Source organism: Lepisma saccharinum, chromosome 6, assembly GCF_977018435.1.
Source record: "Lepisma saccharinum chromosome 6, izLepSacc3.1, whole genome shotgun sequence".
In the NCBI taxonomy this organism is placed as follows: domain Eukaryota; kingdom Metazoa; phylum Arthropoda; class Insecta; order Zygentoma; family Lepismatidae; genus Lepisma; species Lepisma saccharinum.
In genome coordinates this window covers 19425368-19439839 of record NC_139234.1, presented here as the reverse complement: position 1 = coordinate 19439839, position 14472 = coordinate 19425368, and the positions used below count along the sequence as shown (strand labels likewise).

The window sequence follows — 14472 nt, the reverse complement described above, 5'->3', positions numbered from 1 at the left end:
TGGTCGAAGAAACATATTCAGCATGTGCACATAACGTTCAGAGTTCATGGTGACCGTGATGTCGTTCTCCTTAAAAAAATATGGCCCGATGACACCAAACGGAGCAACCGCACACCACACTCACACGCTGCGAGTGGAGAGGTTTTTCATGGATGTTGCGAGGATTTTGTGGGGCCCAGTATCAAAAGTTCTGTTTGTTGACTGACCCATTCAAGTGAAAATGAGCTTCATCGCTCATTATCTCTACTGCATTTGGGTCCTCTTCAAACACCACTTGCATACGCACAGTGAAGTCTTCACATTGTGGGTAGTCCCGCGCATTGAGCTGTTGCACCACCTGCAGTTTGTAGGGGTGGAATTTCAAATCCAACCGTAAGATTTTGTGCACAAATTCATGGCTCAGCTGTAACTTGCGTGCAGATCGACTCGGGTTCCTGTTGATTGCCGCCGTCACTCTGGCGATGTTTGCGGGTGTCCTCACTGTTCTTGCAGGGCCTGGCGACTTCTTCTTGGCAACGTTCCCTGTTGTTGTCACAGCCTCGACCCATCGCTGGATCGTATTGTGGCTTGGCACTGTGCCATTATGACCGATATTGAAATGGCGACGGAAGTTTCGCTGTGTTGCAATGACCGACTCCCCATTTTGAACAAATGTTTCATGCGCAAACATGCAGTGCTGTATCGTCCACTGCTCCATTGGAACTGAAACGGCAGGCTGCCCTGAAGCGAATTACCCCTCCCCGAGCTCCCTCCCACCACTACCGGCTTTGTACAAACCATCCGTTTCCCACAAGTCACTCTTTATAAAGAGGGAAAATGTAAAATTCAGAAACATAAAATCAGAGTTCCACTGTGAGTGTTCTATTGGAATTATATACTATATTCGTCTATCATAGTGTTATTTTAAAATATTCACAAGTTCACTACATAATCAGATTATTATAATGTCTATCTTAAATTATGAAAAACTTGTGACACACCATGTACTTAATTTATTATGAGAATAATAAGACTCCATGAAAGTATAATATGGCATTTTATGGACTTCCCACAGTATACCCACACTGTACAAATTATCTGATGATATCAATGATTTAATTTGAACCAAGATTTCCCAATGCCAATACTACTGGTAAGAACAGTTATGAATCATTAGGAGTTTAGTGTTAGTTTTAATGTATAGATATAAAATATATTGTGTCCAAGTGGAGATGGTATTTTTGTCTGATAAATGAGTGTAAAAATCTACCACCTTGAGTTTTGAATTGTCATTACATGCTGATAATGGTAATGCTGCCAGTAATATTTTTGATGAAGTATTTAAACAAATAGTATGTAATTCAGTGCACAGTTCTCTCTCTCTCTTTTTTTTTTCTCCACACTGCATACAAAGTCATATTTATGTACTGTTGTGGGAAATATATTTGTAAATTTGGTTTTTTTTTTCCGAGAAAAAAACAAATACAGTCATCTGGTAGTATATAAAAAGAAAGCCTATATAAATGATGAATCACAATTTCTTATTGTTTTTTATCCGATTCATATGCTAGGCTGGTATTGGTGAATTTTATATTCTACTTCACCAATATAACTATAACAAATATGAGGGATAGTCGGAAAATAAGTTTCACTAGCCTAGTCTGCAATCTGCAGAGTTTTTTTCTGGAGAAAGAACATGACATGAGCAGGAGGAGGAATCATTACACTATTTTCACATAGTTCTAAGTGACATTCAGACACTTGTCATATCGCTTCACATGTTACAAGAAACCTTGTTCGTAAAACAGTGTGCCATGTTTATGGATGAAGAGACTTTGGTTCAATGTTGAGGAGAATAAAAATTTTCATTTTCATTTCATTTATTTGTCCATCATATGACATGCCGGAAGTCCCACCCATTCATACCGAACAACAGCTCACACTTCATCCTTTTTCCAACATGCCTCTGTTACCCATGCCCACCGGACACACGCTTCTCTATTATTTCTGTCTTCAACACCACAGCAGCATGCTGGCACCCTGTGCAAGAAAAAGGTCGTGCATCAGACAACAAAAGAAGGATGATGCCTGTACAACAACAACATATTTCCAACTCAAAATTTACACTCTTTCCAGAAATACACATGCAGGAAACTTTTTTTTACAACTATCCCTCGTATCATACAACTGTAATATTTAGTGTTAACTTTCAGCAAATGCAAAGTTTGATGTTTTGTTAAATTTCAGGGTTGAAACCAGCCAAACAGCAAATGCCATTTTTGCATTTATTTTTTCTTGCAGAAAAGGGGAGGGTATGTGCATGTGTCATAATTCTAGCCTCTAAATTTGGAAAACTTTTCCTGCAAATGAAGGAATTATACTTAGAAATGATTAAATAATATTTTATCTGAACGTGTGTAGTAGACATGAAAAATAATTTTACATTTGTCTTTTTTTAGTTCAAAAATTGAGACATACCCAAGTGTTCATTACACAGGAGGATCTATCAACCCCTCCCGTTCATCTTCCCATGGCTCAATAGTAGAAACGTTAACACAAGTAAGTATCTACTAGTTATATGCATGTAAACAAAAAGGTAATGAGTAGAGACCGGATGTTAGGCAAAATTCCTATTCGTTCCTGTTAGAGATATGATGAAAATGAATGTTGCAAAGGCCAGGGGGTAGGGATTAACTTCATTTAAAGGCAATTTAATTTTGCCTATTTTGCCTATTTCATACGATATTGCCTATATTATTTCATAAATGCCAGATATTGCCTATTTTAGGCATTTTCTTTAAAATTGGGACGTGACTGAACTCGGTGCATACAATTTCCTGTTCCCAGGATTAGTTTCCGATGCTTCCAAGAAATTTAAAAATAACAGTTAGCGAGTTATTGCAGCTAATAATGACTTGGACAAATTAAGGGCAATTCAACAAGTTCTGAAAGGTGAAAATATACAAACTGAGTTAGATCCACATGTTCTCGCGTGCTTTAAGTATGCTCCGGTAACATCTGTGGAGGATGAAAGATCTTTTTTCAATTCTAAAAAAATGTGATGTCCGATCGCAGACATAACTTGTCGGTTGATCACCTGAAGAAATACCTTGTTTTGATGTGCAACCACAATTAGTGCTTCTTATTCAGACTGCCAAACCGTACAGTACAAACTTGAAATGCATTTAAACAGATTCTTAGTTCGAACTGCTGTGTGGAATATATAGTGTAATTTTTTTAACTGAAATAACCCTGTGTGCAGTGATAAAGTGTATATTTAAATAATTTGTGTACTGGTTGGAAGTAGCCAACAATTTCTTTTGTCAGACTATTGTGTGTAGCCATTATCAGGGTTGCTACGCGACTGGAAAACCTGGAAAACAGGGAAAAGTCAGGGAATTTGGTTGGTCAGGGAAAAGTCAGGGAATAGTCAGGGAATTTTGCATATTTTCTGGAATTTACGCGCATTTTGGAGTTGCAGGAGAACCAGTTACAAAATGAACGAACAGTTCATTTCCACTTCCGAATTCGGTTCTTGCGATTCCAGTCCCCCCAAAAGATTCAGTTCAGAAACTTGTTCCTCTCGTCATTATGACTTCTAGTTTGTTACGTACAAAATTATGGTTCTTTCGCATTTCAATTCTATATTTATTCACTCTCGGATCTAGGTTCTTGGATCCGATCATTTTGCGACTCGTTCTTGTGAACCTGTTCAAGACCGGAATTTGGAGAGGCGTGAGATTTTTCCTTAGAGAACAAGCTACTTAAGACGAAACCTATGCACCAGCCATCATCAGAATTTCTTGCACAAAAAATGTTGCTTTAGCTCTGTGTGTGGTGTGGAAATTTTCTTTCTTCAAAAACACACCCGTTCGGAACCCGTTCTCTTTTGATACGTGAAGCGGAGCAGGTTGGTGTTCGGACAGTTCATTGGTTTTGGATCTGCAATAAAGCTTGAAGAGCAAAATATCACGTAACTGGCTGTGGTTGACGTCACACTGGATGGGTGCGGACGCCGAGTAAAAACAAAGGGACTCTCTACCAGTGGCGCAGGAACGTTTTTCATTTGGGGGGTACAAAATTCAGCCTCCCATTATATATATATATATATCTCACACATACTACTTCACAGGTACCTATATCTAGCAGGCACGGATCTAGAAATACATTTCGGGAGTCCAACCAAGTGTCGCAATAATAATAATAATAATAATAAAATTATAAATAATAATTAGGATAATTGTATGTATTTATCTCAATTAAAATATTAATTAAATATGCAAATTAAATAATTGAATATTATTGAATAACAAAAAAGGAGTTAGATCCAATTAACGAAAAGAAAAGTTCCTGATTAATATTTTATGAACATTATCATTAGCAGTATGCATAAACCTTTGGAACCCTTCAAAGCCGTATGAACCAAATTCCTTGCCTTCCAGTAAGTTCAGCAGAAATAACCATCGATTATATAACAAATGCTAACAATATTTTGATTATTTACTTTTACTACTTGGTAAGTCTTTCGGGGAGGGGGATCAGGACCCCCTAAATACGTCCTTGATACTTAGGTATAATGTGAAATATTCTATTTTAGAACAACATACACGAATGTCCTGTTATTTAATGCGAAATTTGCATAAATATTTTTTCTTTGTTTTTCTTAGATTTTTTTTTTAAAAAACAGATTTTAAAACCAGATAACATTTCTGAAACATATAAAGCTCTGGACCTCATTCTGGCCTAATTTGGATTTAACGGAACAAAAAATTAGGAGTTCGAAATGTGAAAATTGCGAAGAAAGATACGTCTATTCATTTTAATGCATGTTGAGATTAAAGGGGGTGAGGAGGATCTTGAGCCACCCCACAGGAATAATCATCTCCCACCCACTGGATATAGAAACCACATTATTGAATATATCATACTTATAGAGTTCCACTTCAGTTCAGTTCATTCTAATTTTAAAGTCCCATAGCTACGCATAAAAATATCTTTCAACAATTTATGGCAGATGTGTACCACATCCAATGCCTCTTAGAAACCATGTATTTGGTATTTTCTCAGATATCTATATAGGGCGTTGTATTAAAAAAGGAAAAACAATTGAGTTGCGATGGTTCCTGACTCGAAATATGTCTAACTTTGAAATATATGTGAAACATTTGACAAAACATTTATTTGTTACATAATTAGCTGTAACTAATGACACTCTTCAAGCACTGAAAGTATTAATACTAGTCACTACATATACAAAACCGAAATCCTTCAGATCTCAGAGAAAGTAAGGAAAGCCATACGCTCAATTTTTTAAATTTTTTTTTTTATATATAATCTTTGGTGGTCAATGTGAAGAGCCGGCCAAGCTTTCTTTTCGTATGTAGTAGTATTGAATGCAGATATTCTACATGCGTGTGTTTTAGGGTGACATGTCAATTTCTCATTGCTGTGAAAAGGTAAACTTTAATGTAAGCAAAAGCATGTGCGCGTCTCAAAGATTTTCGCATCTGCCAAGAAAATCCAAAACAGATTCCCACCTCGCCGTTCTCCGTGGCGGAGGGGTTAGAATACCGTGCTATGACGCAGAAGTCCCGGGTTCGAATCCGGGCCTGGGCATGGGTGTTACTTGTGAGTGTCCATCAATTTCATCATACCATCACTCATCCTCATCTTCGCGATTAGCCAAAAGAGGCAGAAATGCGAAGTAAAATAAACCAAATAAATCATTCAAACATACCCATCTCACTGAAAGACCTTGTGAATCCAATCAAAAATCTACCAATAGGACCTGCAGTGAGTCTCATTTATCTCGAGCATTCATCTGACTAATGTAATTTTCTTACAGTTTGACTTTAGGGTTTAACTTAAAATAGCGTTGTGTTTGTGTTGTATTCGATATCAAAATTAGATTTTAAGCAATTAATGTCCAATTATAAGTATACCTAATACAAAGGTAAAAATAATTCTCCCTCTAATAAAATAGCAATTGCACCCTGTTAAAATGTCTAGAAAAAAAATAATTTCATCTAGGAATGATATCGCGATGGGATGAGTCGAGAATTGTCACAGCGTCATCTTGTCTCCTGTGTGTTGAGACCCTTTTCGTTTTTGTTTGAGCTTATTTTTGTTTCGGTTTCCACTCTGAAGTTTTTAAAACTTAATCTAGATTCACTTGATGCTCAGAAAGGCTAATCGGGGCTCTATTTTCAAAAAAATATCTTAATATATAGGTTTAAGAATAGTTTTCCGAACACCCTCTTACCAAGTTATGAAAAATATGGGTGAGATACAGGAGTACATTGTTCAAGTTGGTCTGTCGCATCTCGTCTCGTTCGTGTAAGTACTTCGTTTCGGAAAATTCCATTATAAATATGCAAACGAAAATGGGGTCAGTCATATACTCTTCCGATGAAGATTTGTATCTTATCTTCGAATCGACTTGACCACTTCTTTAGAAAAGTGTACCGCCCCCCTTCCGCAATTTAGCATTAGTCTGCAGCGTGATTTTCTGAGAGCAAATCTGATTCCATCGTTTCACACACATTTTAAACAATTTTCATCTCCTTAAAGAGGTTTCCAAGAACATAGGTCAATGAACTAACTGGTAGCAAGAGCAATGTAGTAGAATAAGTTTATAATGGTTTGAATTCTGTGGTAAGGAAGATAATGCTTCTAAGTTATAAACAATATACATTTTTTTATTGGGTGAACTGAATATGTTCTTTTAACAGTAGCACCTTGCGTCTGCTGTCAAATTACCAAAGGAGAGGTACAGGGGGTACAACTCTATTTACAGATTTAGGGGGGTACAGTACCCCCCATCAAAAATTTGGGGAGGTACAATGTACCCCTGTACCCCCCCCCTACCGTTCCTGCGCCACTGCTCACTACTTCGTTCCCCCCGTGAACCCGTTCTGTGAATTTGAGTCCTTCATTTGCGACCCGTTCAGAAGCAACCTGATCAACTAGTTCATTTGCTCGTTGTCGTAGTTTTTACATTGCAGAGATGTGTTACTCCCGAGAAATTAGTGATTTTATGAGTGACGTCATTATGCGAATATGCATGTGTTTTGTGCATGTAGAACGAATTTATTTTTTAAAAATTGGTGCGAAATAGAGGAATTAATCGCACGCTGGTCACACATCGTTGTTAGGTTAGGAATGTTGGTTTTATGCCGATAGTAATTTTACGTATTGTTTGCGTGTAGAATGAAATTATGCTGAAAAGTGGTGAAAATGAGCCCAAGTTCCTTTTGTTATATTACGATTTCATCATGCTACAAATGCAACTTTTACATGGTTTGATTTCGATTTATGTCTGTTAACACATACTGCAGAGTTTTAGCGATTACTTAAGATTTTGTGAATATATGCTTTTGTGGTTAGGTTAGGAATGTCAGGTCTGGTTGTCTTAGAATTAAAATAAAGACCCTGAATGCACTCTACTAAGGTTCCGATTTATTTCTACATTCATTCCCACTAGTTTACGATACTTACTGTAGCTTGTCAACCGGAGAATACCTTGTCCGTGGGAAGCGTATATGATTGAGTAAGGTCATTTTGAAGTTTTTTTTTCAACATAAATAACTTTTTTGAATACAAATAGTGCTCATGATTTTAAGGAAGGTTCAAATTTCGTGTCACAATGTTTGCCAAAATTCTATGATAATTAGTCTTCCTGCTAGGAAAAAAATATCATAAAACATTCGGAACTGTTACCTTTTAAAAGACAGATTTCGATGTTTTCCGTAATATAAAATTGGTTCCAGCATGTGGAAAACTCAAATAATGGAGATATTTGATTCCAAAGTATGGCCCGCATATATATTTTTTTTTAGGTGTATGGTTGGTCACCGCCCCCATTCAAGTTCTGAATTTCCGTAATATGTAGTCTATTATTTTCAATAAATTAAAAAATATAATCATTAAACTTATTGCATATTTTCTAAAGGTACATGACCTAATTTTCTTTTGTTTCTCATTTGTATTGATATAGGCCAATTGAGGTTGTATACAGGTTACATTGTAAAGCTTTGATATACCTATGCCACATTTTTTATTGATTTTTTTACACCACCTTAATTGTAATGACTGTGGTGAAAATTGGGAAGTACAATAGTTATTAATTTTTTCATTGAATAGCATTATATTAATCACTCGGTAAATTTTCAGCTAATAACTGTGTATATTCATATTCATAATAATTAACGTGCCTACATATTTAATTGAAAAACACGAGGTTCAAAACCAAAAATCATGACGACAAACATGTCTGGAAAAATTTTATTTCTGGTCTGGAAAACCTGGAAAAGTCAGGGAATTTCGTAAGCAAAAAATCGTAGCTACCCTGCATTATACAATGGAAAATTTTGGGCTGACGTGACTCCTGTTTATTTTAAGCAACTATAAAGAATGTACAGGTATGCTTCTATATTTTTTAAACACCTTCATTATTTTGAGTTAAATTTAATTGCCTTTTTTATTGCCTATTTGTATTTTAATGCCTATTTTACTGCCTATTTTGAAAATTATAAGTGTTTTTTTGCCTGCCTATTTTATTTGTTTTTAGTGCCTAAACATCCGGTCTCTAGTAATGAGTTTAATTCCAGGTAGGGGCCATAAAACAGAAGTTTAGATCTCATTTTTAAGTTGTAGTCCAGTCTTGATTAGCCTATCCGAGTACGAGGGTGTACCCAAAAGAAACCAGAATTGTGTGTTAAAAGCCATGTATTTTTTTTTTTTTTTTTTTTTTTTTTCTAAACAACCTCATCACCTTCAAAGTACTCTCCATGACACAATACATTTGTCCAATCTGTGATTCCATTCTTGGAAACATTTTTTAAACTTATCTGTTGTGATGGCTGACAGCTCCTTCCTCATTTTTTTTCTTCACCTCTTCTATGTCGTCAAATCGCTGTCCCTTCAAAAAAAAAAGTCTCACGAAGCTAGGTCAGGTGAGTAAGGGGCATGGGGCAAGAGAGTCATGCTGTTTTTTTGCCAAAAACTTGCGCTCGGAGCTCTTCTTTCAAAGCACGGCATGTTTCCACTCTACACTCTTTTTACTGGTAAATCAGATTCCGAGGCACAAATTTCGCAGCGACCCTTCTCATTCACAAATCTTCCATTAAAATTTGCTGAACCAAGCTCCAAGACAGTCCAGGTAACTTCCCCAGTTCTTCAATGCACAAGTTCACGAATTTTATCGACATTTTCGTCCGTTCTGGAAGTTGATGGACGTCCAGAACGGGATTTGTCATCAATTGACATGTCACCTTTCTTGAAGCGAAAAACTGCTCTTACACTTGAGTTTCCCCATAGCGCTGTCCTTGTAAGCTGTGTTCAACATCACAACCGTTTCTGCAGCATTTTTCCCGAGCAGGAAACAAAATTTCACAGCCGCACGTTGTTCTCTTACATCGGCCATCACAAAAAACGAGGTGCAGCGAAACTGCTTTAAAAAAAAAAAAATCACCGTGACCAGAGACAGCCTTCCCCGGCGAAGTCACTGGGTGCACTGAACTCGCAATGAGTTGCTGGACGCTTGCCTGCTGGGAAAAATTCATACTACGGAAGCTCCGCCTACGCATCGTTATTCAGGTTTTTTTGGGGTACCCCCTTGTACGAGGGCCACTATTTATATTTTGAGCCTAACAATGAAAAAACAGGAATTTGGCATTGAAAACTGCTTTATTGTTTTTCGAAGTATTCTCCTTTATGGTCAATACACTTTTGCATTCGTTCGAACCATTTGTCAAAGCAGTTTTTCCAATCTTCATGAGACACCTCCATAATATGGTTTTTGAACTCATCAACGGCGTCTTCCGCCGACGAAAATCGTTGTCCACGCAATTTATTCTTGACATTCGGGAACAAGAAGAAGTCATTGGGTGCCAAATCAGGACTGTAAGGCAGATGACCCATCAATTCGATTTCTTGACTGTTCATAAAGTCGGTTGTTAGACGAGATGTGTGACAGCTGGCATTGTCTTGATGAAGAATGATCCGACGGCGTTTGTTTGTTTTCCGTATTTGACCGAAGACCTCTGGCAAACAAATTGTTGTGTACCATTCAGAGTTGACCGTTCTACGTCCCTGTAAAGACACAGTTGCCACATGACCAGTTTTCCCGAAAAAACAGGCGACCATTTGTTTCGATGTGCTTCGAGCGCGAACAACTTTTGTTGGATTGGGTTCATCTTGAAACACCCATACAGTCGACTGCTGTTTAAGTTCCGGCTCATATGCATATATCCATGATTCGTCACCTGTTACAATCTTATATACATCTTTTGAAGCACCACGATTGTATTTATTGAGCATTTGTTTGCACCAATTGACGCGAGCGTCTTTTTGAGTTTTTGTCAAATTGTGTGGGATCCAACGAGAACATACCTTTCTCACAGCTAAATGATCATGTAATATTTTATATATGCTGGTGGAACTAATGCCTTTGGTTGCCTCAATCTCACAGTATGTCACATGACGATCTTGCAGTATTAGGTTTTGCACAGCATCAATGTTTTCTTGAACAACAACTGATTTTGGACGACCTTCGCGAATCTCGTCGGTGAGCGAATGGCGGCCACGATTAAATTCGTTATACCAGCGTTTCACAGTGGCAAAGGATGGGGCTTCATCGCCAAATGTGGAAGTAAGTTGATCGATGCACTCTTGTCTTGATAATCCACATCGAAAATCGTAAAAAATCATCGCACGAAAATGTTCACGAGTTAATTCCATTTTATTGTTGTCGCGCAATCTCCAAGGCAACATAAACAACACAAATGAAGCTATTGACAAAACATTTGAAGTTAGTTATGGTCAATAATGCCAGACGATTCCGTGCAAACGTCAAATCGCGCTTAACTTCAATCAGTGTTGCCAAGGCTCAAAATATAAATAGTGACCCTCGTATATCTTATCCTTAAACTTTGCAAACAGTGTGAAAGGATACCATCAAACATTCATGCATTACCCAGGATTCATAACCAGTAACCTAAACATTTACTAATTTTTAACAGTGATGTCTATTCAGAATATTGCTCTTCTGTTTGTTTTCATGTTTTGAGCTGCTTACGTACAACTGCTCAGTTTTGGATGAAGGTGAGGTCTCTAGATAATTATTGATAATTATGAATCATGAAATCTAGAACTACTGAACTCCAATAATGACAATGGGGAGTGTTTGATTAAGACAATCTGGTATTTTATTCTAATGGTGAATTGCAGCAATTACATATATACAATTTTGGGACCACACACTGGCTCAGTGAATGTCCCAGACATGTTTGTATTGATTCCTGAATCCTGACTGTTTTTATCACTGGCATAGCCATATGGTGTAATGGGGACCCCTGACTTTTAAATATGCATTTTTTAAATGGACGTTAACTTCATCATAGTTATTGTCTTTATTTCCCTTACTGAAACCGAAACTTTGCAACTGAATGACCACTTGTTTAGTGCAAATGTGACCAGCCAGTACGCTTCAAACATGCAAGTCCTGGCAGTGTCTCGGGGAGGCAGGAGAAAACCTCATTTTTCACTGGAGAATTTTTTTTCGTGGCTGGCACTTTTCATGAATCACCCTCTTCAACACTTATGGTCACGACGGCCTGTGCCTAGTTGCTCCTTCACATTTCCACTACACAGTCACCGGAAACTACAGAAGGGTTGAAATGTCCCCACAGACTTCTTCCTCATATGCCAACCAATGGTCAGTGTGTGATCAAAGTCGCTGAGTTCTGCTCACCACCCCATTGTGCTTGTATTGTATCTGTTTCTACGAACTACCACCTGACTCCCTGTCTTCTTTCATTCTGGACTGTGACGTTGCAGCTTCAGTTCACTATTACAAAGAGATGTCCGGATACTTTTGATCAGATAGTGCAACTCTTTAGTAACGTGATGCAATAAAATCTGTTTAATTTCTAATGTTTTTTTTTAATTTTGCATTTGAATGGTCCTCATTGTAGCATTTTCTTTCCAGAGTACAAATAGCCATGCTGGGTTGGCAAACAAAATGGATGTTCCCAGTTCAGTTAATTCTTCTTTAGCTAATTTCCAAGACATAAAAGCTGGTCCGGTTCCAATGGATGCACACATCACTCAGCCTGGTAAGTTGAGTTGTGAATATGTGGAATATCATTGTTTTCATTTGAGAATGTTGTTTTAACAATTTCACATGCAAAACTGTAAACATGAAGGTGTAACGAAGTGATGGTGGCTGGATATTCAATCCAAAATTAGTATATATTTTTTCTTTTTCATTAAAATAAACATTCTCTCCTTACTGATAAATTTCATGAATATATCAGGCTATTCTAATCAGTGGAATGTGCCCTTTACGATTTTAGATCTGATAACATGAAATGTAAATATTGTTATAAATGCTTGTTCAGTCTGGGAATTTGCTACCATAAACTGCTTTTTAGTGCTGGTAGAATCTGGATTAGGAACAATTTTTTTGTAACTTATATGTTGAAATTTTAGTGAAAAATACAGGCTCGACCAGGACTCAAACTCGTGCCACTGGCATTGCTCTACAAACTGAACTACTGAGCCAGCCCTGCCTTCGCCAAATTTTTCATTGTCACCGTTTTACCTGTGTGGAATCATCTCTCCTCTGTGTGGCAAATTGTATGGTAATATGTGTTGAAAATCTGATTATGTACAGTTTGTATTTTAAAGATATAAGTAAACTGAATTTCCTTTACCAATTGGAGTAACCATGGAATTATATTCTTCATGAAATTTTTGGTTCATTCTGTTTAAAATTTTACTTATGCGAGATTCAAAACCTGTACATTGCTTACATAATTTCAGATTGTGAATATACCACATTGTGCTAATTCTAATCTTAATGTGCTACAATCTGAAATGTGAAAATGCTGTACATCTTGATGCTTTCCTCGCAGCAAATGAGATTCGCTTGGGGTATCTACTTGGCCAGTCCAGTTCCAAAAAGATCTAATGTCACACTCGTTTTCAGGGTTTGAAGATGTTGGTGAGAGTAATGCTAGCACTGAAAAGCTCATAAGTCTGTATGAAACTGAGTTGGTCATTATCCCAAGAGAATCCCCTAATGATCTTTTTGATAAACTCGTACAAGTAACTTTTTTTGAAAAACAGCTCCCGAGTTAGGAGACCTACAAGAAAATTAATTGTACCAGGCTGATGATTTCACTTGTTTCATTTACTGCTGAAGTTCGTTGCAATTCTTGTTAAACGAACTACACCGTCGGATTTTTGTCATGAGTGGTGTTTGTGGAAATGTTATTACTGTAGTGTCTGTAATTTATCGATTTCTTTTAGGTACACTGCCTGGTTTACCTCGCATTCCCACAAGCAGTCATAATTTTAGACTGCCTACGTTACCTTATGGACATTATACAGGTAGGAGGGCATGCAGCAAAGGTTGAAATATTTTACAAGCTGCCACATGAAAACTTTACAGTTGTCTGCTGCTAGGTTTCCTTAACTTAATGCTTTTGAGTATGTGCTTTGTGTAGAATAGTAAGTACATGCTTTTCTCAATGGTGTGGCAGCTCACTCAATAATGGTGATGGATAGAAAGTAAGGAAGCTAAGCAGAAAAACTTCATGTGTATATTCTTGTGCATGCCCTCTTTCCTTTACTACTCAAGATTTGAGGCTAGTGGTTTTCTGTAACCTTCAATTACTCTGCACATGCACATACTTTAAAAATAAAAGAAGATGCACAGTTTGAAGTTCGTACTGAGCTTCACGTAGTCTGTGCATGTTCATGTAGTAATGAAGCTGTAACACATACTACTGACCTTACATACTTAATAGTGATGTAGCAGTAATATAGTTCACATAACATTTCAGAGGTCTTTAACACTATGTAATTTAATTTAACCTTTTGCTCCTGGGGTGAGGGGTGTGGAAAAGAAAGATTGTGCTTACAGAACTCATGATTTTCATTCATTTTGTTTCCTATCATTTTTAGATCAAAATTATTAAACAGTATTGATTGGTCAATATGAAATTTCTACTGATACCGAACAAGGATTTTACTTGTAATTTATGGTTGTTACTATCAACCAAAGGAAGTGTCACGGAAACCAGTAAACATGGTTTTTTGGTGTAACATTTTGGAAGAATACATGCTCACTTTATCAAATTTTTATTTGCAATTTGATCGGTGACAATTATAATATGTTCCAACAATGTAATGACAGCTTATAGATCAAGACATTATTAATCAGACTACTTTTTCTTTTTTGTTTTTGTTAAATTTCTTCTTTTATAACTGTAACGTTGATCAAACTACAAATAAATGTATGATGAAGGGAACATGGCTCCAAAAACATGCATTAAAAATGGATTTACTTAATGTAACAACTGTAAATTAAAAGAAAAAATCTACAATGTGAATGATTGCTGACACCAATAACTGACATTAGGGCGGGACTGAGTTTTTGGTACTCAATCAGTATTGGCTCATTGTAAGCATATTGGTTTATTGGTA

At 36.9% G+C, this 14472-nt stretch overlaps 1 protein-coding gene across 4 annotated transcripts in view; it reads left to right on the top strand.

Annotated features, from left to right (window-relative positions):
* The window catches only part of yem (yemanuclein), a 108176-nt gene that overhangs the window by 78343 nt on the left and 15361 nt on the right, over nucleotides 1–14472 (top strand). For 3 of the 4 annotated variants that reach the window (XM_083123605.1, XM_083123607.1, XM_083123604.1), the window contains 3 exons: nucleotides 2439–2538; nucleotides 11969–12095; nucleotides 13294–13374. In XM_083123605.1, coding sequence (XP_082979731.1) covers nucleotides 2439–2538; nucleotides 11969–12095; nucleotides 13294–13374 — 308 coding nt within the window. The remainder of the gene's footprint in view (nucleotides 1–2438; nucleotides 2539–11968; nucleotides 12096–13293; nucleotides 13375–14472) is intronic. The other variant, XM_083123606.1, reaches the window with a different exon arrangement.